At 47.7% G+C, this 23435-nt stretch overlaps 1 protein-coding gene across 2 annotated transcripts in view; it reads right to left on the reverse strand.

Annotated features, from left to right (window-relative positions):
- Positions 1–23435, reverse strand: part of KLHL8 (kelch like family member 8) — a 406134-nt gene that overhangs the window by 71609 nt on the left and 311090 nt on the right. For both annotated transcript variants that reach the window (XM_086961895.1, XM_086961896.1), the window contains exon 6: positions 4732–4843. In XM_086961895.1, the coding sequence (XP_086818021.1) occupies positions 4732–4843 (112 nt within the window). The remainder of the gene's footprint in view (positions 1–4731; positions 4844–23435) is intronic.

Genomic DNA, 23435 nt, shown 5'->3' on the forward strand with positions numbered 1-23435 from the left:
TTCTGAAGGGTGGTGTTTGCTGGAGATTTTTAAAAAAGGACACTCAAATGAATACACAATCAAGTAGCTAGTCTCTGCTTGAACCTAATCAAATTGGCCCACTTCAACCTGGCTCTGAAAGAGCTGCACTGGTTCCCAGTGGTTATAAACAACTGGCAACATGCTACATACCAGAATTTCCTACAGAAGGTGACAGTGCACTACATACCTGTACATAATGTTTGGCCAGGCAACACAAATATGATCACCTTCAGGGCCATTCAAAGGTAAATTATACTTGTATGTTCTTTCCAGGCTACAATAAGGGTTTAGAGCAGGGCTTCGGTTGCTAGAGCATTGCCTCAATTTGTACAATCAGCAAACATACCATAATCAAACGTAGCCCCATTATCTTCCTATACATTTGACAGTGTGGTCAGGTCCAAGCTGTGGGCTACGCTGACATCCTTAGGGGTAGAAAAGACTCTGGTGGGTTTTTTGAGGGCACACCATTAAGGCCTTGCTGCGTCTGTCAGATATAGGGAATCACAATGTTTTCTCACCCATAATGCACAGACACACAACTGGGGTGTCGTTTTTATTGGGAGAAGTGTGGCCCTGTCGATTTTGAAGGTTTGTCTCACAGACATACAAGGGAAACCAAACTCCCCTTGGGTGTATAATTTTCAAAAATGTGTGGGCTTGGTAGGTTTTCCTCAGTGGAGAGCTGGGCCCAAACACAGCAACTTCCTCTTTGTCGATTATGCCACATTGTATTTTGCCTCCTTTCCGTTTGTAGGAGTTAGGCCAGCCCACTCACCCACACAAGTGAGATACCATTTTTATTGGAAAGACTTGAAGAGGGTGAGGCGCTGACTGGTAGGAAATATATGGCTCCCCTCAGATTCAAGACATTTCTCATAGAAATGGGAGGTAAATGTGTGCTTTTAGCCAAAGTTCGAGGTTTCTGGGTAAGTAATCTGTGACAGCCACAAAAGTCACATCACCATTGACTCCGCATTGTGTCTAGTTTTTGTGATATTTGTGAGTTTGGTAAGCTTAAAGCTAACCAAATTGTAATGAATTATGATACAAAAGTATTAGCATATGCTGCTGATATTGCGGTAATCACACCAGATGCCAGAACTGCTGTGTCCAAGGTGGAGAAACTGGCAGAGGAATTCTGGATACCACCTCAACAGGAAAAAAACGCAGATTGTATGTACTGATCATATAGTTATGTCAGATAACCGCAGGGTAGAGACTGCTATGTATTTGGGGGTCAGGATATCCCCTAAGGTTGGTTCCATTTATGAGATCAACTTCAACCCATTACCGACTCATTTAACATTGAAAGGAGCATCTACCATATTTGAGGCAGAGAAGCCTTATAAGTATCTACAATTGTTCTTACGCATTAGGAGGAGTTTAAATCCGACTCTGAGTATGGTTTACCTTAAACTTCTGAAGTGATTAGGTTGGAGCAATACATTGGGAGTTCTGATCATATTTGGTGTCATTCGCAAACAAAAGAGGAAAGGAGCTTTTGCTATCTTGCAACTCTTCAGACTTACTGAGTGAAGTGGTTGAACTGTTGACTTTACATAAGGGTAGATCACAGTTTGCTTTAAAGTTGTTTTATTTTGGTTTGTGGATGGGACACTGAGGAACCAAGGGTTTGGAAAATCATAACTGGAGTTGCCATTTCCTTGTACTGTTTTGTTAAATAATCATCAGTTCGCCTTTTTATGCCAACTGTCTTAAAGAGTCAGGTGCATATTTTTATCAGCTTCTTTTTAATGTGTCTACAAAGAGGGGCTATTTCAGATCTCAGTCAAACAGAACTCTTTCCTGCGAGCCAAAAAGACAAAATAGTAACCCTTTTATGCTTATGCTCAAATTTGTATGTCGAGTAAAGGAAGGGATAATGTATGCATCAGTGCTACTGTGGATGGTGGGAGAGAGAGCTCTGTGATTTTGCAGCAGACTGTCATTCCTTTAAAACGGAGATAATTAACTTAGAAGGACTACTGCAGTTATGTTGACAGGGCTGCTGTGATAGCTTCCTGGTATGACAAAATGCGACAGAAAAGGATTACTATACTTTCAAATTAAACCAGCTCAAGGAGTGATGTTATGGTATCCACTCATTTACCCTGGGACTCCTCTGCGTGTCGCAAGGGGCGAGTGATCCACTAACAGGTCCTCTTTAGGTCTTCACTGGGAGTGGGCAACTCTTACAGCACTTGACAAATCTATCACACACACCACCACTTTTGGATTACAGGAGGTAGGCACACCGACCTTACATGGTCACCGTGGCAGGCATTCAGAGTAGGCCTGTAGGCCAGAGAAAGGAGCAGCAGTCCTCCTAACATGAGCGCTCCTGGGTGGCTTCTGCACCGCTCAGGGGAATCCAAAGGACTAGCTTGTTTATATCCCAGAAGCCTCCTCGACACAGTCCTGGGCCAGTTCAAAAGGTGTTTGAGACTTGGGTGTTGGATTCTTGATGTTGGCCTAGATTCCCAGAAGTCCGGAGTGGGCCATGGAGCTGTGCAGACTGGTGAGCTGAGTGTGTCTGTCACACTGTGGTTTCGAGTCTCGTCATGCACAGAGTCACGTCCAAAAAGCAGACAGTGTGTTAACGTCTACCACTGATCACATGTAATTTGCTAGGTTCTCAGAGAGTTCTAATAAGGTAAACTTCCACATTTAACGTATCTCATCTTCCTAATTGCCTGGAGCTTTCACAGCTGGCACAAGTACAGGGGAACAGAGCCTCGGAGAAGGCTTGGCCCAGGGATATACAATGGCACAATCAAAGCATTGACCTACTCAAGACAGACTAGAGGAGTAGGTGCACTGAAGAATTTAAAGCAAAACCAACTGGACTTGAGATAGCCACTTCAACTCATTGAGGAGGATTGGTCTACTTGATGACTGAATTAAATATATTCAACAGCACACACTGAGGAGTGCAGTTCTAAATAAGGACATGCCTAGACACGAAGGAGAGGAGAAGCATTCAATTACACTTTTACAGAGGACAGGCCCAGAAGAGGGTTGATATAGAGGATGATGGGGTTCAAAGTATTGAATAGCACCAACACAGTAGACAACAGGCCTAGAACCATGAAAAGTCAACTCAGAGGAAAATAGGACTAGAGTAGGACTCACTTAGGAGAGGCTGATTTAACTAACAGTACTCTATTCGGCAGCCACATGGGAAGGATGGCCTGGGGGAGGGCCGAGGGAATGAGGACAAGATGAAAGAAGATTTGCAATTAGCTGGTAACTGTCTGCAAGACCTACAAGGAGCCAAACAAAAACCTGTAAACAGCTTTCCATCATAATGAGTGGAAAAGAAGCTGGGTTTGATGACTGAGGAAGGACGATAACACATGCCTCATTGTGTCTAGTTCTGTAAGCCACACAACGTTTTGTGTCTAGTTCTGGAGGCTCATCTCTATCTGGTACGATCTAAGTTCTCTAGTCCCTTTCAGTTTACTGTATTCTCAATGTCCCCTCGAGTCTTGCTACTAAATTTAGGTGGCACTAGAATTTTATCACAAGCAGGAGGTCATTTCTGGGATATTGAGTTCAGTATGGGAGCTTAGATCTGGAGTGGTGTTCAGTTCTGTAGACCAATTAAGCGTTAGTGTGTCCAGGTCTGAATGAGAAATTAAGCGTTAGTGTGTCTAGGTCTGAATGAGAAATTAAGCGTTAGTGTGTCTAGGTATGAATGAGAAATGAAGGTTAAATTGAGAAGATCTGTAAAAAGTAGGGCTGATGTGAGGAGGGGGTAACTGAGATTGAAGAGGGAGAGTGAGGTGGAAGAGAAGAGGGCGTGAGGTTTATTTAGAAAAGGCTGAAGAAGACGAGGGAGTGGAAGGGAAATTAATTTAAGGATGATAAAAGAAGTTAAGATCATGTAAGGATGGATGAAGATGAGAATAGGGTGAGGTTTATGATGGAGTGAAGCTGAGTCAAACACAAGATTTGAGCGCCTGAAGGTTAGTGTAGTGTAGGTGTCAATTTAACTTTTAAGATAGCACTATGAAAGGGTAAACATTGTTTTAGCGAAGGTTCCTACTTGCAGTAGTTGGCGGCGAGTGGCAGTGAGATGGGGGCTGGGAGACAAAAATATAATTTAAAAAACACACTTACCTGCTCGCCGCATCGCGCTCCTTGCTTCTCCAGGTACAGGTTCCCAGAGTGCATTGCGGCCAATCTGGAAACTGCTTTCATGTTGCTAAAAGCAGCATCAGGATTAGCCTGAGCGCCAATGATTTGTGCTCCCTCAGACTGGAAGTCTGTGCTTGCTCGCTCCAACCTATCAATGCAGCTGGGGCTGGAGATATCTTCACTGCATATGTGGTTTGGCCAACCGTCTCAGCTGGCCAAACCCACATGCGCAGTGAAGTCAGTGTCCAACAATCCCCCGCCAGCCTGTCACAACCCTGGCCTCGCCCCTAAGTCTCGGCTCCGAGACAAAAATAAAACGATAATAAACAAAAGTTTAATTTTTCATCTTTCCAGCGGCTGGCAGGTAGGGCGACACTCCTCCGCCATAGCGGAGGAGCCGCTGCTGCCTACATGAGAAATGGGAGAAGCACTGGGTGTTCCTCTTTTTGTTTTCTTCACCAAAAATATTTTTAAATCTGATCTCTTATTTTCTCAGAAAATTAAATATTGCACAGAAAAGAGTTAAAGGCCAATGTACATATTGCATGTATATAGGTCTACACATACCTTTTTGTATTCATTGATGCTTTCATCACCCACTTGTTAGTCTGTGGATCGAACAGTTCCATGCTTCCCAAATGCTCATTGCCATCATGTCCACCAACTGCATACACTTTGCCTGATAAACACAAATAAAACTTGTTAGTTGAGCAAAACACTGCACTGATAAAAGGGAATGCAGAGCAAAAGAACCATAGAAACCAAACTGAAGACAGAGTATGTACACTAAACAAGGTGCATTACTTTCTAATGTAATATTCACTTGGCCATCAGTTTTGTAAACCAGCTAACAAAACATTTTAATGGCTATAATAAGTGAGTCCCTGGTTGCCTTCTAAACTACCGCAGGCAGCTGTAGGAAAAACTACATTTGTACTAACTCTGGGTAACCGAAGACCTAATTTCTCTCACCCGAACTGAAGTATTACATTTTTTAATTTATCACATTATTTCACCACATATTAAACCCGTTTCAGTTTTACTTTTGCTACCATAAAGAGGTTAAGCTTATAAATAAAGCAAACAAACCCTCACCCTCCATTGCAAAAGCTGCTAGGTAATGTGACAGAGCAACTTTAAAAAAGGTGAGGAAAAAGCTAGCTGCTATGCTGCATACAGGGTAAGTTGAATAGAGAAAGTGAATAATGGAATGCCTGAATTAATCTCAACCACTGGTAATTACTCTGGTCTCATACCAGTCCACAGTTATTTTGCAGACCATGCCGCCTCAGTTGGATCCAGCCATATGCAAATCATTCTTGACTCTGCTCCAGTAGTAACAATCTCGCCCCAAATGTCAAGCCAGGTCCTCTCTGAACTGAAACACAAGCAACCAAGGACCGGTTTCATCCTGATTAGGGCTCATGGCTTAAACAGTCTTGGGTTGCATGCTTTCCGGTTCAGAGAGGGCTTGCCTTGGTAACTCAGGCTGGACTGTTCCCACTGGAGCAGAGTCAATACTGATTTGCATACGGTTGGTCAAATCGGAGATGAAACGGTGGGCAAAAGAATGAGTTATTCTCCTATCGCCTTTTGTGTGTATGCATTTATGGTAAAAACAGTTTTCCTCATTCAGAGAGAAATGTACCACTCAGGTCCACAATATTCTACCAAGGGAAGCCCAAGATACAGATTTCATAGCCACAGACGTTTCGCTTTCTTACACCCACAACGACTCAATGATACATTCTTGGTATGAATAATGCTGTTTTGAGAAGCTTCGCTTCTAAATAATTTTTCAATTAGTCTATTTGGGCAGGTGTACAAGCGGCTCTACTGTCTAGGGCTCAAGGGAGCAGGGCAGATGAGGCAAGAGACCAATAACAAAATGTCAAGATAATATCTCCAGGAGAAGCGCAGAGATGAATAGATATTTGCAAGTCCTCCTGGCACCAATGGCACGCTGGCCATCTAAGTCCCATCTGAATGAAAGCTGTACAGCACCAAATGAACACATCTTCTGAACAATAGATATGACAAAGAGACAAATATTGTCAAAACGTGAAGGAAAGAGTGCCACAAGCAAGGTCTGACCTGAGGACTTACACAATTGATATCTGGAGGGATTCCCCCCCCCCCCCCCCAAAAAAAATCACATGAACTGAATAGAAGTGATATTACATGTTCATATACCACCAACTTATTTCCAAACACAAACAATTGTGTGCTAAGACTTCCGCTATCATACATCCTCACAACACACGATAATCCGTATTCCAAAGAACACATCCTCCACCAATACACCCGCTGTGAGGTCTACACAACCCATATCATATGGTAACACACCCACATGGTAACACACCCACAATCACACATAGACACAACATCATAAGCCAAGCACAACCACCAACATACACTAACACACCCATTATCATGTACACACAATCTAGATATGTCAACAAAATCAACATTATAAGACCACACGCACACCAGCCATTATGAGGTAATAACCCCTCAATCTTTTGCCAACATGCAAAAACAAATCACAAAAAATTACTCCCCTTCAACTTCAGTTTTTGGGGAAATTCAAAGTTGACTAATATTATGAAGTGGGATTTACCATGAAGGCCTGGTAAGCAGGCATGCCATGAGGATGTTCTAGTTTCCTTCCCCTTGGCCCCGCGGATATCCTATGGCTCATCATGCAATTGTTCGCCCCATTCGACCCTATTGAATGACTCACCAATTACCTGATGGGACGGAGAAGTCCCTTGCGTGGTTATGAGCATGAACGCCGATCCTTAATTCTGATTTTTTTGTTGTCATAGGTTAACACTGTTCATGTGTATGCGCCATGGAATAGGCTTGTCTCACAGACTGCGTCTTGTTGAACCGGGAGGGGTGCCCAAAGCGCTACACTCAAAGTGGTGAAAGGCTAGGAGTTGAGCAGCACGATCGCAGTGATGGCAGCATATCCTGTAGTGATCAGTAGGAGTGACCAGGTCCTTTTTAGGTCGAAGCTACAGCAGCAGCGCATGCGCTGTTGCTTCCTCGACATTTAGTAAGGGGCCTTTTGGAAGTGCTACCCTGGCCTAAAGCTTGCGTGCATGTGGCCTAAAGCTTGCATGCAGTTGCGCGTGAACGCGCGAATTCACAGCTGCCATCGGCCTTTTTATTATCTCTTTCTCCGCATCGCTGGCTCGCTCTGCCTCTGTCTTGCTCGCCCCTCCCCCTCAACAGAGCACATCTCGCGGCCGCTGCCTCTCTGTCTTGCTCGTTACTGATGAGGTTTTCTTTTCATTGCGATTTGCGTCTATTTCACCCCAGGACATACCCCAACATACTCAATATGCTTAAATTATGTCTAAAACACATTTGCCAATAATTGGAATTTGTGTTGCAGGGTGCTGTATCTTGATTACAGAATCTCGCTTGCAGTTTTATTAAGCGCAAACTCGTCCAAAGTAATTGGAGTGCTGTACCTGAGCACATGTTGCATTACACAAGGTCCCATTCTTTCTTTTTTGTTTTTAAAGCACGGGGAGTTTAAGTGCTTTGCCCAGAATTATGGACTATTGAGCCGATGCCGTGACTTGTTGTTGCTATAATGTATTCAGATTTCCTTTTAAAAATGGAACGCGTTCGATCTGCAGTGGCTACTGTCGTTGGCGAAAGATGAACTGTCAAAATTGACATTTGCTTTCACGCTAATCCAGCTTTGATTGCTTGAGTTTGTTTGCAGATCCCGTTTTAAAGAAGTGGATTCTATCACTTTGAGACTGCTAGATTTATTTGCATATTTGTCCTGCCTGTTTGCACACTGTCATTTATTCGTATTATCGTATTATTTTGAGATATTACTATTACTATGCGCGCTGCTCCTATATATATATATATATATATATATATATATATATATATATATATATATATATATATATATATATATATATACGCCCAGTGTGAGTTAAAGTACACTCATATTTGTTATTTGTGCCTGAGCGATGCTTTCTTGTTATTAATAGCCCCTGGCCTGCTGTGTTGTACATTAATTAGGTCACAGAGGGGGGGAACAAATGTGAAGTCACCATGAGTTTCCCTCACCCCTCTTTGTGCAGGAGCGCAAGAAGGAGGGACCGGCAGAGTGTTTATTTTAATTAGTATTTCACACAAGAACAACTTTTTATTGTGTTTTTTTCGGATCCACAGAATGATGTCGTTGACAAAGAAGACAATGTTGGGATTAAATATTTCTCTGAATTGTTGCATTTTCTAAACGAAGAAATTGGTGGTGTTCTGCGCGAAGTTAAACATCTATGTAAACGAGATCCAAAAATGTGTAGATGAACATAAGCGTTTCTCGCTTATTTTTTAAAAAAAATGTATGTCACTGTGTTTTTATCCATCCTTCGAAAGAAGACATTGGGTTATTTATCTAATGGTTTTAATTGGTACGACCATTAGTCATTCAGAGAAATCTGCTCTTTTAACACAGCAATGAATGACTTCACAATAAATCTTAACACAAACAACGGAGGAGCCACAATAAATAACACTGCGATATGAAGCCTTAATAAATTCGAAATTAAATTAATGCATTCTCTTTCCCTAAACATCGTTTTTTGCCTTGAAATAGGAAGCGCTGTATTTGTACTTGAGTTCGGCACTTCACCAAGCTTATTCCTGTTGAAAGTGCTCCAGGGGCATTCCGGTCAGTGTAATAACACAGCAACAGTGAGTTTCTGAACCCTGGGTTGGATTCACAAGACTTTTCAGAAAGTCATGGTCTTGCTATTTTTTGTCCTGAGAGCTCTGCTCCCAACAAAAAAGTATGAATCTACAAAAACAGCAAATTTGACCACGTTTCCCCTGCCCCGCTAACCCTCCTTTGGCTTCCCACTTTCCCAATTCAAAACCGCCTGCATTACCCTCAGGGCGCTTGACTCTTGTTCACCCCAACATCTAAACGAGAAAGTGAAAATCTCTGGGGCAATAGGGTTCCAGAAATGCCCAATCCCTGCTCCTGGACCCCCGCCCCCACCTTCAGCCGGGAACGGTACATGAGACAGTGTTCCTCTGCTAGTGCCACAAGAATTTGGAGCACTCCCTCCGCCTAATCACCTGCCTAGTCACCTTTAAAAAGGACTCCTATTTGACACACCTTGCTCAACCATACTTAAGTACTCTCTCCACCAGGATCTGAACTACCTCGTTATGTGACTCCTACCATCTAAATTGTGCTACATCTGCGTACGACCGTTGACTAACTGCTGCAATTGTCTTGTGGTAACTCCTGCTCTCAGCTTCCGATGTAAATGCCCTATTTTAATTGCTGTAACTGGAACTCGCTGTAACCCATGTATCCTGCTACTCTTGTAAAGTGTTCTGATGCCTTTGGGCCATTTCCGTGCTATATAAAATTATCAAAATAAAAAATAGATGGCAAGTCTTTAGAGTAACCTTTCCTTTGTGCCCAGTCTAGGTGAATTTGTATCTTTGGGGTGCTGTGTTAAACTTGTTTGACCTATAGTTACCAAATTCCTCGGATGGAGAAGGAGTAGTTTCTGTCCTGTAACTCCAGTTCTGTAGTAGGGGTATCTCTGTTATAGTCATAATCTAGTGAATAGTCCCGCCCATGTGCGTGGACCCCGGCAATCAAAAATAATCTCTTAAGTTGTCAAAAGAATGCAGGAACTGCAAAGACACTTAAGAGAGAATTAAAGACAAATAATGCAGCCTATATCCACAGGCTACACTGTCCAGTACTTCAACTAGAAATTCCACCAAAATTCACCACACACAGCCCAGCCTGCTAGTTTCTACCATAGAGAAACCTGCCTCCCCAGTCAAAGACCCAGGAATGATAGAGAGGAAGGTAGGGACAGACAAGCCCCATAGGCTGCCATTATGTGGCTTAAACAGGATACTGTGCCTTTAAGAGAACCTTCTAGACTTCTCCCAGTATCCCAGAATGCATAGCAGGTCCAACTTACTTTCAGTTCTTTTTGAAGGCGTATACAACGCCAGACCTGCAGCATTGTGTACATGAAGAATTCTCCACCGGGGAGGAGGGAGGGCGCTTATGACTATAACAGAGATACCCCTACTACAGAACTGGAGTTACAGGACAGAAACTACTCCTTCTGTAGTAGGGGATCTCTGTGTACAGTCATAATCTAGTGAATAGAATGGCAAGCCCATCCCCCAACTAAGCGGCGGTGGAGAGTAAATACATAATGCCACTATTGTGCGAACAAATTCCGCAGTGAAGCCTGTCCAACCTGAGCGTCTGCCCTGGCGTCAGTGTCCAGGCAGTAATGCTTAGCAAAGGTATGAACCGACTTCCAAGTGGCTGCCTTGCAGATTTCAGCAATCGGCACGTTACGGAGCAGAGCCGTCGTGGCAGCTTTGCCCCTGGTGGAATGAGCCTTAGGCTTACCTCCTAAGGTCTTATTAGCCTTCTGATAACACAATTGTATGCAGGACACAATCCACCTAGAGATGGACTGCTTAGAGGTCGCAAGACCTGTCCTGACCGATCCATAATTGATAAACAACTGGTCAGACCTACGAATATCTTTGGTTTTATCCAGATAAAATTTCAACACCCTCCTAACATCCAGAGAATGGAGAGACCTCTCCACTGGGGACGAAGGGTTCTGAAAGAACGTAGGTAAAGTTATAGTCTGGTTGACATGAAAGTCAGAAATAACCTTGGGAAGAAATTTAGGGTGAGTACGCATAACAACCTTAGCAGCATGAAATACAGTATAAGGTTCATTACAACACAACGCCTGAATTTCACTCACCCTGCGGGCCGATGTAATGGCCACGAGGAACGCCGCCTTCCAGGACAGGTGCTGCAACGAAGCCTTATGAATAGGTTCAAAAGGTTCCTTCATCAACCTGGACAGCACCACATTCAATTCCCATGAAGGCGAGGGAAGCCTGACAGGAGGGAATACTTTCTTCAATCCTTCCAGAAAATCTTTGATCACGGGGATCTGGAAAAAGGAAGTCTGTGAAGGGCATTTCCTGTAGGCAGTCAATGCAGCCAGATGAACCTTAATGGAATGCACATTAAGGCCAGACTGCGCCAAATGTAAAAGGTAAGGAAGGATGACATCTTCCTTACAGGTCGTAGGATCATGGTTCTTAGACTGGCACCAGATACAAAACCTCTTCCACTTGTAAGCATATGAAGTCCTAGTGGAAGGTCTCTTGGACTCCTTCAGAATGTCCATGCAGTCATCGGGCAGATGAAGATGGCCATACTGCACTATCTCAGGAGCCATGCCGCCAAACTCAAAGACGATAGGTTGGGGTGTAACATCCGTCCCCCGAACTTCGTGAGAAGGTCCGGCCTGCACGGCAACCGAATGTGAGGAAGGAGAGACCGGTGAAGCAGGTCCGTGAACCACCACTGCCTGGGCCACTCCGGGGCGATGAGTATCATCCGAGCCCTGGACCGGGCCAGCTTGATGAGCACCGCCGGAATCAGGGGAATGGGAGGAAAGGCGTACAGAAAGTTGTTTGTCCAGTCGATCCATAGCGCATTCCCCAGCGTCCCTTGCTGGAAGTACCTGGAGGCGAAGTCTCTGCACTTGCTGTTTTCGGCGGTGGCGAACAAATCTACGTCTGGAGTTCCCCACCTTGCGAAGACTTCTCCTAGCACTTCGTCGTTTATGACCCATTCGTGGTTTTCCTGAAGCAGTCTGCTCAGTGCGTCTGCCTGAACATTCTGCACACCTGGTAGATGGGTGGCCGTTATCGTCAGTCCTCTGGCCAGGAGCCAGTGCCAGATCGTCTGCGCCTCTTGTGACAGGGTGCGCAATCTCGACCCCCCCTGCTTGTTGAGGTAATACATCGTGGTGGTATTGTCCGTCTGTACAAGCAGAGAGTTGGTCCGGAAGGACGGAAGAAAGGCCTTCAGCGCCAAGTGAACAGCTCTGAGTTCCAGGAAATTGATGTGATACGTGGCCTCCATCGGTGACCACGTGCCTTGAATCTGCAGAGTCCCGGAGTGCGCTCCCCATCCCAGAAGAGACGCATCCGTCACGACCGTCTGCGTGGGAATGTCCTTGTGAAAGGGAACCCCTCTGAGGAGATTCTCCGCCGAACACCACCACTTCAGGGACTGAAGAGCATGCAGCGATAGGCGAATCTCGTCGTCCCAAGATCCTTTCCTCTGATCCCACTGGTCCTCCAAGCACTCCTGCAACGGTCTCATGTGCAGCCGTGCGTGTGGCGTCAGGAAGATACAAGAGGCCATCGATCCCAGTAGAGAAGACACCGTCCTCACTGTTGTAGATGGAGTCGTCATAAGAGCCTGAGCCTTCCGAAGGAGTGATAATCGTCGCTCTTCCGAAGGAGACACGCTTGCTGACAGCGTATTGATGGAGGCTCCCAAGTACTGTATGCATTGGACCGGAGTCGGAACAGACTTGGCCATGTTGATGTGCAACCCCAGCTTGTTCGAGAGAACGCACGTCTTCTGGAAGTGTGCTCGCGCTTCCGAGAAGGAGGATGCCTTGATCAGCCAATCGTCCAAGTAAGGGTAGACGAACACCTTGTTCTTCCTCAGGTGTGCCGCTACCACCGCCATGCACTTCGAGAATGTCCTTGGCGCAGACTTCAGCCCGAATGGGAGTACTGTGTATTGATAGTGATTGGTGCCGACTTGGAACCGCAGGAACTTCCTGTGTTTGTGAGCAATGGGCACATGGAAGTAAGCATCCTGTAGGTCTATCGCGCACAGCCAGTCCCCCTGTTGCAACTGAGGGTAGATCTGGTGCAACGACAGCATGCGGAACTTTTCTCTGCGAATCCACTTGTTTGCTTGTCGCAAATCCAGAATGGGCCTGAACTCGTTCTTGTCCTTCTTGCGAACCAGAAAGAACCGGGAGTACAGACCTCTTCCTCTCTGAGACAGAGGTACGTCTTCTATCGCCCTTTTCCTTAACAGGATATCCGCTTCCGCCTGAAGCTCGCGCAGCTGAAACTGCGAGCTGACCGGGGGAATCGCTGGAGGAGGGCTGGTGAACCGAAGACTGTATCCATTGCAAACAATATTCAGCACCCACTTGTCCTGAGTAATTTTTCTCCACTCTGCCAGAAAAAGTTGGATGCTTCCCCCTACCGGAGTGGGTAACGGATCCGGGGGAAGTAAGTTCCTAGGGCCTAGACCCCGCCTGGCCCTTGGGCGCCGGAGCCGACTGCTGGCCTCCTCTGCCCCTCTGCCGCTTCTGGAACGGCTTACGGAACTGCTGCTGCTGCTGTTGTGAGTGTCCCGAAGCCTGTCCCCGTCCTCGGCCTTGACCTCCGAACCGCCGTTGGAAAGGGCGGTACTGCTTCTTGGTCTCCTTGGGTTTTTCCAAGCCCACAGCCGTCAGCGTTTCGGCCTCCGCCTTCATGCGGGCCATTTCATCATCAGCGTGCTTCCCGAAGAGGGTCTCCCCGGAAAACGGCAGATTGGCCACCCGCTGCTGCGCGTCCGGTTTCAGGGACGTCAGCCGGAGCCATGCGTGGCGCCGTTGGTTGATCCCGTGGCAGAACCCGTGAGCAGCCAACAGGGAGGAGTCCGCAGCCGCACTGATTATCTGGTTGGCCACCAGCATACCCTCACTCAGGACCTCCATGAAGTCTTCACGCTGCTCCCGAGGCAAATGCTCCGCAAAGCGCTCGAGGGAGTCCCAGAGGGCGCGGTCGTAACGCCCCAACAGAGCCGTTGCACTCGCCGCTTTCATGGATGTCGCGGAAGTCCCACAGATCTTTCGTCCCGCCGAGTCCATCCACCTAGATTCCTTGTCCGGGGGGACCGTGGAGGTCGGAGTGGTGGCGTGCTGCTTGCGGGCCGCCGTGACGATGACGGAGTCAGGCGGAGGCTCCGCTCTCAAGAAGGCCGGATCCGATTCGGGAGCCCGGTATTTCTTTAGTAGCCTGGAAGGGGCCGCTCTCGTCACAGCCGGGGTGAGAAACAGCGCCATATCCGGTTCTTCCAAGCCCGGTACCAGGGGCAGGAGGGGACGAGACATGTGCCTCTGATGCAGAGTCTCGAAAATGACGGACGTCTTCGGAGTAGGCACCGTCAGTGTAATGCCTAGCTTCGCCGCGCCCCGCAACAGGACGTCTTGAAAGGCAACCAGGTCGTCTATCGGGGACACTCTGGTGTCCGGCGACCCCGACAGCGTAGGTGAATAGTCCCTGGTCCCAGAAGATCTCGTGCGAGAGCGAGATTCGCGCCTCCTGTGGCGGTGTCTCGACCTCGTGGGAGACCTGCGCCTAGAGCGAGAACGAGACCTGCCAGCTCTAGGGCGCTCCTTCGGTTTGCGAGGAGGGGTCTTCCGTGGCTTCTCACGGGGACTCTTCGGAGCCTCCCGGGGCTTCGGTTTCGGGGTCCCCTTGGGAGGAACAGGCAGCGACGGCAGCGAAGTGGACCTCGGCGGAGGGACCACCGGCTGCGGGGCGGGCCCATGAGGTGGGACCGGAGGTGGATCAGAATCCCCCTTAGGAAGTGGTGGTATGGGCGGAGGGTCCTCCTTCGGTACGGGTGGAGGAGGAGGAGTCCCGGGTCGAGATGGAGTGTACACTTCCGAGTACACCGAGCCCGGTGACCCTTTAGGGGACGGTCGCGGGGAGCCATCCCCATCCGCAGGCGACCTCTTCCTCTTGCGACCACCGGAAGTGGCGTGACTCCCGGGGCTAGAGCCCCCTCTGCGCCGTTTGGGAGAAGGAGATCTACTCCTCGGCGCTGACCGCTGTCTGCTGGACGCAGAATGACGCTTCTCCGGCGTCGAACGGCGCTTCCTGGACTCCGGCGTCGAACGTCGTCCCCTCGACGTCGACCCTCTCATCCTCGGCGTCGAACGTCGACTCCTCGGCGTCGATCTCCTCTTGCGCGATCTCTCACGCCGTCCTCTCGACGTCGGGCGGTCCGCCCTCGGCGTAGATCGTCGACGTCGCCTAGTTGTCCCCGACGTCGAGGAGCCCCTCGACGTCGAACGGCGGTGTCGCCTCGACGACGACCGACGGTGTCGCCTCGACGGCGAGCGTCGGTGCCGCTTCGACGGCGAGCGCCGAAACACGTCCCCGCGCCTTCGGCGTCGGTATGAAGACGTCGACGTCGACGAAGACGATGACGTCGACGGCGGCCTCGACGTCGGCTTCTCCTTCGCCGTCGATCCGCCACGCCGTCTCGACCCGGAGCCCCGGGGAGATGGGGAGCACGCCGTCGTCATCCCTCTCGACGCCGTCGTCGAAGCCTTCGACGTCGACGGAGAATGGGACCGTTGGCTGGACTTCCTGCCCCCGGGGAGCCCCCCAGGGGCCTCAGCAGAGGCAGAGGGATCCTTCCCAGGCTGCCCAGACCCACCTGCAGCACGTTGACGCCTATCCTCCAGGCCAGCCAGCCTGATCTTCAATCTGTCCCTGAGGGTCCTAGCAGAAAGCTGCTGGCAGATAGCACACTCCTCAGGGCCATGATTCTCCGGAAGGCACACGATGCAGACATCATGGGGGTCGCTTTTGGCCTTCTTCCTCTCACATGCTGGGCACTTCACAAAAAGGCCAGGCATTTTGGAGCCCCAAAACACCTAAAAACCAGCACAAAAGGGAGAGGAGAGCACCAAGAAATAAACTGTAACACTTTTAAAAGACAAAAGTGCAAAAACGAATTCAATAAACCCTTGAAAAAGGGAGAGCTCAATGCCAGGGTCCTGTAAGCAGGAGCCGGAAAAAAGAACTGAAAGTAAGTTGGACCTGCTATGCATTCTGGGATACTGGGAGAAGTCTAGAAGGTTCTCTTAAAGGCACAGTATCCTGTTTAAGCCACATAATGGCAGCCTATGGGGCTTGTCTGTCCCTACCTTCCTCTCTATCATTCCTGGGTCTTTGACTGGGGAGGCAGGTTTCTCTATGGTAGAAACTAGCAGGCTGGGCTGTGTGTGGTGAATTTTGGTGGAATTTCTAGTTGAAGTACTGGACAGTGTAGCCTGTGGATATAGGCTGCATTATTTGTCTTTAATTCTCTCTTAAGTGTCTTTGCAGTTCCTGCATTCTTTTGACAACTTAAGAGATTATTTTTGATTGCCGGGGTCCACGCACATGGGCGGGACTATTCACTAGATTATGACTATACACAGAGATCCCCTACTACAGAAGTAACATTCGGCACTATTTTACTCCCATCGTCATGTCATTATAACATTGCCACCTTGCCTTTACTTTAACCCATTACACACAACCACACACACAACCCCCCACACACACAAACAACCACACACACACACACACACACACACACACCACACAACCACACACAAACAACCACACACACAACCACACCGTCAGTGCACATGTTCACCAGGCACAGACACCATCAGTCAGTGCACGCTTTCACCAGGCAATCAATCAATCAATCACTGACATTTATAGAGCGCACTACATACCCGTAGGGTCTCAAGGCGCTGGGGGTGGGGGGCGGGGGGGGTGCCGCTACTGCTCGAACAGCCAGGTCTTCAGCTTCTTCCTGAAGGAGAGGTGGTCTTGGGTCAGGCGCAGGTCGGTCGGGAGGGAGTTCCAGGTCTCGGGAGGGAGTTCCAGGCAAAACACCATCAGTCGTCAGTGCACGCTACCACCAGGCACACACCACCAGACGTCAGTGCACGCTTTCACTAGGCACACACACCACCAGTTGTCAATGCCCGCTTCCACCAGGCACACACACCACCAGCCGGCAGTGCACACTTCCACCAGGCACACACACCTCCAGCCATCACTGCACAATTTCTACAGGCACACACGCCACCAGTGCACACATCAATTGTTAACGCATCCACAATTAACTATTGTAGCAATCGCAGTATGACGCACTTTACTTTTAAACATTTATCTCAAGCGCAGCATGCCACCATTGCTACAAAAGTAAATAAAACATTTTTTGGCCTACAATTTATAGACTTTTGTTGCAATTGGTGTTGCAATATTTAGCAATGCCAATAGCTCAAACTTAATTAATGCGAGACCTATTGTATTGCAAATGCTTGTTACCTGTGTCACTGGAGCGAGTGCTACAGGCTCGCTCATTTAAATTTCTGCAGCTCTGTGCTTAACTCACTCTAAGCTTACATTACTTTGGTATGTAGTCCTGTGCAGTGCATGTGTGATCTACATGCGCAGGGTATATGTGTACCTGTGAATGGGCAGGTATAATGTGTTACTGTGCAGTGAATGTTTGTTATATGCGTAACTGAGCGGTACAATACATGAAGGATGTAAAACTGTGCAGTGCACATAGTGGGTGTATGCGTTCCTGTGAATGGTACAATACATGGACGTTTCTGAGTTCCATTTTGGGATACCCAAGGATTCATGGTAACAAATGAGGAAAGGAGGCAGGAGTTTCCTCCCAGACAGATGTGTATTGCTGCATTCCTATAAGCTGGGTGAAAGGGTGGAAGAGAAGCTCTGCAAGACTTCTGCCTGTGACCAGAATTGAGGGGCACACCTGCTAGTCTCCCAGCTGGGTGAGGGGACCTCACCTAGGGAATCCAAGACTACCTGTCCTGGAGCACCTGCCTGCTTGCCAAGACCATTGTGCCCTGTGAGGAAGAGGAGTGTGTTGAATGGAATCAAGATCCAGAGGGGATCCCCGTACCAAGGTGTGAAAAGACAGCTGCTACACCAAAAAGGTTGTTGCCTGAAAGTCTGAGACCATGGTATGCCAGAGTTGGGCCGCTGTTAAGTGAGCCTTATTCGCTGCTGCACCAAACAGGTCACTGCCAGTGTGCAGGTTAAGCCAGCGACCCCCATATGCCAGGTGGAGCAGCCATGAAGAGAGCTGATGTCATGAGTGTGTCAGAGCCCTGTGCAGTGGAAGCACGGTGATCCAAATATGCCGGAGGGGTCCAAAAGGACCAAGCAAGATGTTTGACCTGGTTGAGATAGTCATCGGAGAAGAGAGGCCGCAGTGTGACCAGCGACTGTTGGGGACATTAAAAAATGGTGGGGCACAGACAAGCTCACAAACAAACGCACATACACACACACACAGTTACGATCAAACAAGCACACACAATCCCACAGCAAGTCAGGAAAGCAAAAATGCAAAAGTTTCACTTACCTTGCAACATGACCTCACATTCTCCAGTCTGTTGCTCTGACACCTCCGAGCACAAAGTGACATAGGAAAGCAAACTACACCTTATCCAATTCAGACACTGCAGAGAGCAACGTCTGGAATGGTTGGAGCAGGCAGCCTCAGCCCTCAGAAGGGCACTGGAACCCTGTGCCTGCTCTGCAACCCAGCTGTCTAAGACAGCTGGGTTGGAGACTTTGAACTGCACATGTTAGTTTGGCCATAGCAAGGTAGCCAGCCAAACCGACATGTGCACTTCAAAGTGAAGGAGCCACTCGTCATTGCTGCCAATCAGCAGCAATGCGCAATGGCCCCAACCTGCCCTCTTCATTCAGCAGTAATAAAATCATTTAAATTACCCATTTATTTTTCCAGCTTTCTAAGCAGCAATGTTGGGGAAGTGACACTTCTCTGCTTCTATTGAGGCACCACCACTGGTGGTGACCATACCAGGCCTGAGCCGTGACAGAGGATCAGCACCATGATTTCCGCACCCTACACCCGCCTTCGCCCTCACCAGTATCCCCGGAAGAGCAGAAGAACTTACCCAGCTTGGATGAGCAATGAGAACCCCATAGCTTCTGCAGGACTACATTTGAGGCCTCAAGGGTAGCCAGTCGCAGCCTCTTTGGGCCTGTGGAAGACTTAATGGAGACCACCGCTCAGAGACTCAAGTCGCTCTGATTCCCAGGCTACCCTGGGGGAATTGCTTCCAGGACAGCACTTCGGTGCTGGAACACTTTTGACTTTAAGTCAAGAATTGGAGTGGGATTCCGGAGACTCGGATTACTAGTAGGCCTTTACCTGAATGTTGCCTATAGTGTATGGAGAATAACCACTATTGCTAAACTGAGATAAGTGGAACTCAGGAATTCCCCTATAAAACACAAGAGCCCTCACCTCGGGGGACTGTGTGTATTGTTTATGAGTGTCATATTTTACTGTGCAGTTATAGATAAATACTTCTTTTATCACAAAACAAAGTATTTAACTGGACAGTAACTTATTGCTGATTGTATTTTGAGTTGTGAGCCCGAGTTCTCCCCTCTGTGCCTACCCCCTTCCAAGAAGCCTTGGACTGCTCAACCTGTGTTACCACAGAGAGTAAACACCTGAATGGGTAGTTAGCCCAGTTGCTCAGGATCTATAGTTGGTCAGGCCCCGGGACTCCTTGTCATGATTCTTTGTTGGCTTGGGTAAACTTTACCAGTTACTAAATTAAGGGCTGACCCTAGAAATGTCTGTATTTGAGGAGACTAGATGTGACTTGGTGAGGTTGATGGCAAAGAGCAAGGCGTAGAGATGTCACAGTTTCCGTATAGGCGATAATTTGTTGTTCGCTTAAGAGCTTGATCAGCCAGTAATCCAAATAGGGGAAACGTGAATTTACCCCATCATCTTGATTGTACTACAACCCCCACTAGGCATTTGGTACATAACCTTGGAGGAGAGGGTTATGCCGAAAGTTAGGACTTTAAACTGGTAATGCAGCCCACTTACCACAATGCGTAGTTTGAGTCAGTGGGCTGGGTGGATGAGGATCCAAAGCTTCCAGTAAGTCTCTTTGCTGCAAAAGAGGTATGACGTCCTGAAGAATCACCATGAGGGAAGTGTTCTGACACTATGTATCTACTATCCCTGGGGGTCTGAAATGAGTTCATGGGGCAAATAGCCAATCGCCTTGGGGGTGGTACGCTGGCTTTATTTGAGGGAATTTAGTGAGCTTAGTCAGGGTCTGCCATACTCGCAGCCCCCGGCACTGTCCATCTATGTGGTCCTGATGCCTTGTTGTTGAAGTGTGATTGTTCCTGCTCTGTGTCAGAACGGGAGGAGAAAACCGCCTCCAGCAAATGTTGGTGTGCAGGAATGTCAGAAGACCCAGCTTCCTCTGTGACCTAAGCGCTAGGGGTTTCATCCCTGAAAATGTCTGGGGTGTCCTCTGTGTAGTGTCTATACATCTTATGATGTGTCCAGAGTCTGTTGGTTCGCTGAGGACTCTTTTTCAACCTGAACGCCAGACAGGTCTCACACTTTGTGTCGCTGTGTTGAGGAGACAAACACAAATTATGCACCTGTTAGTGGTCAGACCAGGGGTATTTTGTGTTACATAGGGGGTGGTGTTGAAATGGAGTCCGTTCCTTCACCAGCTGTGCATTCTTGAAGGAGAAAACGTGGAGTAGAGGCTTTGGGGCTTAAGGTCTCTCGCCAGGTCTGTGGCCCAGCAGTAGAAATGTCAATCCTTTGTGTTTTGAGGTCTCGGTATCAAGCTGACAGCAGTATGTATGTCGTTTTCTGCTGTAACCTGTGTCGAAAGAAAACTGTGAATGGTGTAAAAAAGGGCTGAAGGGCAACTCTATCCTTGAGTTCCGGTTGTTACGGTCGAACCAGATGCTGAAACAAAAAATCTAAAAAGGAGTCTGTACTCATGCACATAGCAGACATTAGGAGGAGTCACCATATACCTCGTAACTCAAGAGACTTCTTGAAGTAAAAGTTGCAAATGGCAAAGCCCAACACTAGATGCAGGAGTATGCAGAACATGCATCTACTGCAAACACATTCTACAACAAATGTATTTCATAAAACATGCTCGGAAAGATGAGTGGATCTGGTACGCAATATGTGTTGTGTATTCAGCAGACAGAAACGTATATACAATTGGCTTATCAATATCAATTAATTGGTGGAAGGAGCTAGGGTGACTAAGAGCATGTCTCTTTCACACGTCAGTCCCCTCTAACTCACGTGTCACACACCACACTCACCGGAGGTTACTACAAACAAGGCTGAGTTGGTGATTCTGGGGGAATATCTTCTAAACTCATCTCACCAAATTACAGAATACAAATGTCTTTCATTTGTACTACTCGAGACAGAAAAAGCTGCTGTCCAGACGCAAACATGACTGTGGTGGGCCCGAGTAAGCCTGCCAGACATTGTTAATGTACAGACAGGTAGGTGTGAAGATTAATGGGCTGGTGACTGACTGGGAATACGGTGTGGATTCTGATGCATTAATTGTGTACTCCTATGAAGCCCCTTCTCTCTGCACTCCTTTGGCACTCATATGAACCCTCTCCTTTTTCTTTGAAGGATTCAGACCTCCCTTAAAATTCACCTCTATGTGTACCTTTGATCCCTCATACAGTCACCACTGCATTTTAGATCAACATCTCATTCAGTCTTTCCTGCCACTTTTAAGATGTCTGAATTCTCGTATTAGGTTCCAATGTATCAGCTAGGGTTTGTCAACACAATTGCTGATTTTGGCTCAGTAAATAAGATTCTAATATTAGGTAAAATTATGGATTTTTCCCTCCAATGTCTCCTATTAATGTTCAGTAAAATTGTGCCTTGGGAGGGGCATGGCTAGTACAGAAAAGATGGCGGACATGTATCTGTTATACTGCTGCTCAGCCTGGGTGTCTGTGTGAGAGAATGTTAGTGAATAGAATTTTCATGTGTGAGAGTCAGTTGGTGATGGGCTGAGCAGCAGTGAGGCTGCTCCTGGTGGGGCTCTCATCTTGTAACATTTTACTTGAATAAAGATACCTGAAGATACTACATGGACCAGTCTACCTTTATTTACAACATTTTGGTGACGATTTGAGAAGAAAGAATCTGCATGTGCCACTTGTTAGATAGTAACTTACAAGCGCTAAGTACCTGGATGTTCTTGAAGACGCTGGCAGCCCCACCAGTGACCACAAGACCGGTCAGCCCCAACTCTGGTGTGCCAGTCCTGCTGCATTTTCACCCTGCTTGTTCTGCAGCCTTCCAGTTCTTGCTGGACTTTCTACATTCTCCCTGCTGTGTCCTTCTAGAGGAGTTGAGTTCTAAGAATTCCCCCTGGTATGGCCCCAACCAGTGAGTGACAGTTTATGTTGGACTTTCTCTTCCTCTACCCTCCTCCTTTGTGTTTTTCCCAGTTGCAACGCGAACGTGCCAATACCTCTGGACTTTCGTATTTTCCCACCCTAGTGCTTTGGACATGTTTTCCCGTCTCCTTTTGCCTTGGGAGAATATCACCTACGTCAAGAGTTTCCCAGATGCGCAACTTATTTAAGGTTTCCGTGTGTGACACATCCTGCAGTGTTTCATCCTGCAGTGTTTTCCTGTTTATTTTGCGGATTAACTTGTTCTCCCCAATCTGATCTTTGTACCTGCTGTGTGACGCATCTTTTCTTGTGTTGGATTTCGCCAGCCTTGTTCACCCCCCAGTAGGTTGGCATGAATAACTTATTGTGCGAGGTTTGGCAGTGCTTTAAATGGGCCGGTACTCACCGGTACGGAGTACCGGCACTTTTTCCTTTTCTCCCCTTGAGTACCGGCACTTTTCCAATGAACGAAGAGAGTACCGGTACTCATGGGACCCGACTTCAGCCCAGGCAGCGCTTCCTTTATCACCTCCACTCCTCTGCAGCTCCTTTAACAAGCACTGCAGGGAATTAATCACGGGAGTGCTTGTCACCTTTGGAAGTCTTCAGAGCGGGGAGGGCGGGAGGGGGCCTGCAGAGTGCTTATCGGATCCATTGTTCTTTCACAGTGGGGCTGAGAGGGACTGAAAAATCTAATGGGTGGCGGCGGGACGCACTGAACAGAACAGATTTAAAAGTGGGTTTATGGCTGTGAGAGTGATGTCCACGGAGTGTTAACTAACGGCGGCCCATTAAGCGCACCTGGGGGCAGGCGCCAGCTGGCCTGCCCCTGTCGGCCTCGGACCCCTTTGAATACAGGCCTCACTGGCCTGCCCAGGGGGGTGGGGGGGAGGGGGGGGGGGGGTGGGAGGGGGAGGGGGCACCGTTCTTTACCACTTATTAAGCACTTTGGCTGCCAATACAACTTGGTCTATATTTCGTAAAACTATCACTTGTTTTGAAACGTGTTTCTTTATAATGGATAAGTGCCAAGTGTTTGTGTACGTGGAGGAGAAAACAAGCTGGAGGAAGGCACTGAACTCTGGCTGGTTTTTCAGAATGAGTCACAGGAATGAACGCAACTCATTCGGAAGAACACTCTTCGATACCTTTCAATTTTACTAACATTTTTTTTTTTAAAACAAATGTTCATGAAATGCTTGATTTCACTGTTGCCCAAATAAAACATACCCTCCACAAATAGACAAGCACCGTAGGCA

The sequence above is a fragment of the Lissotriton vulgaris genome, chromosome 3_1 (assembly GCF_964263255.1).
Source record: "Lissotriton vulgaris chromosome 3_1, aLisVul1.2, whole genome shotgun sequence".
In the NCBI taxonomy this organism is placed as follows: domain Eukaryota; kingdom Metazoa; phylum Chordata; class Amphibia; order Caudata; family Salamandridae; genus Lissotriton; species Lissotriton vulgaris.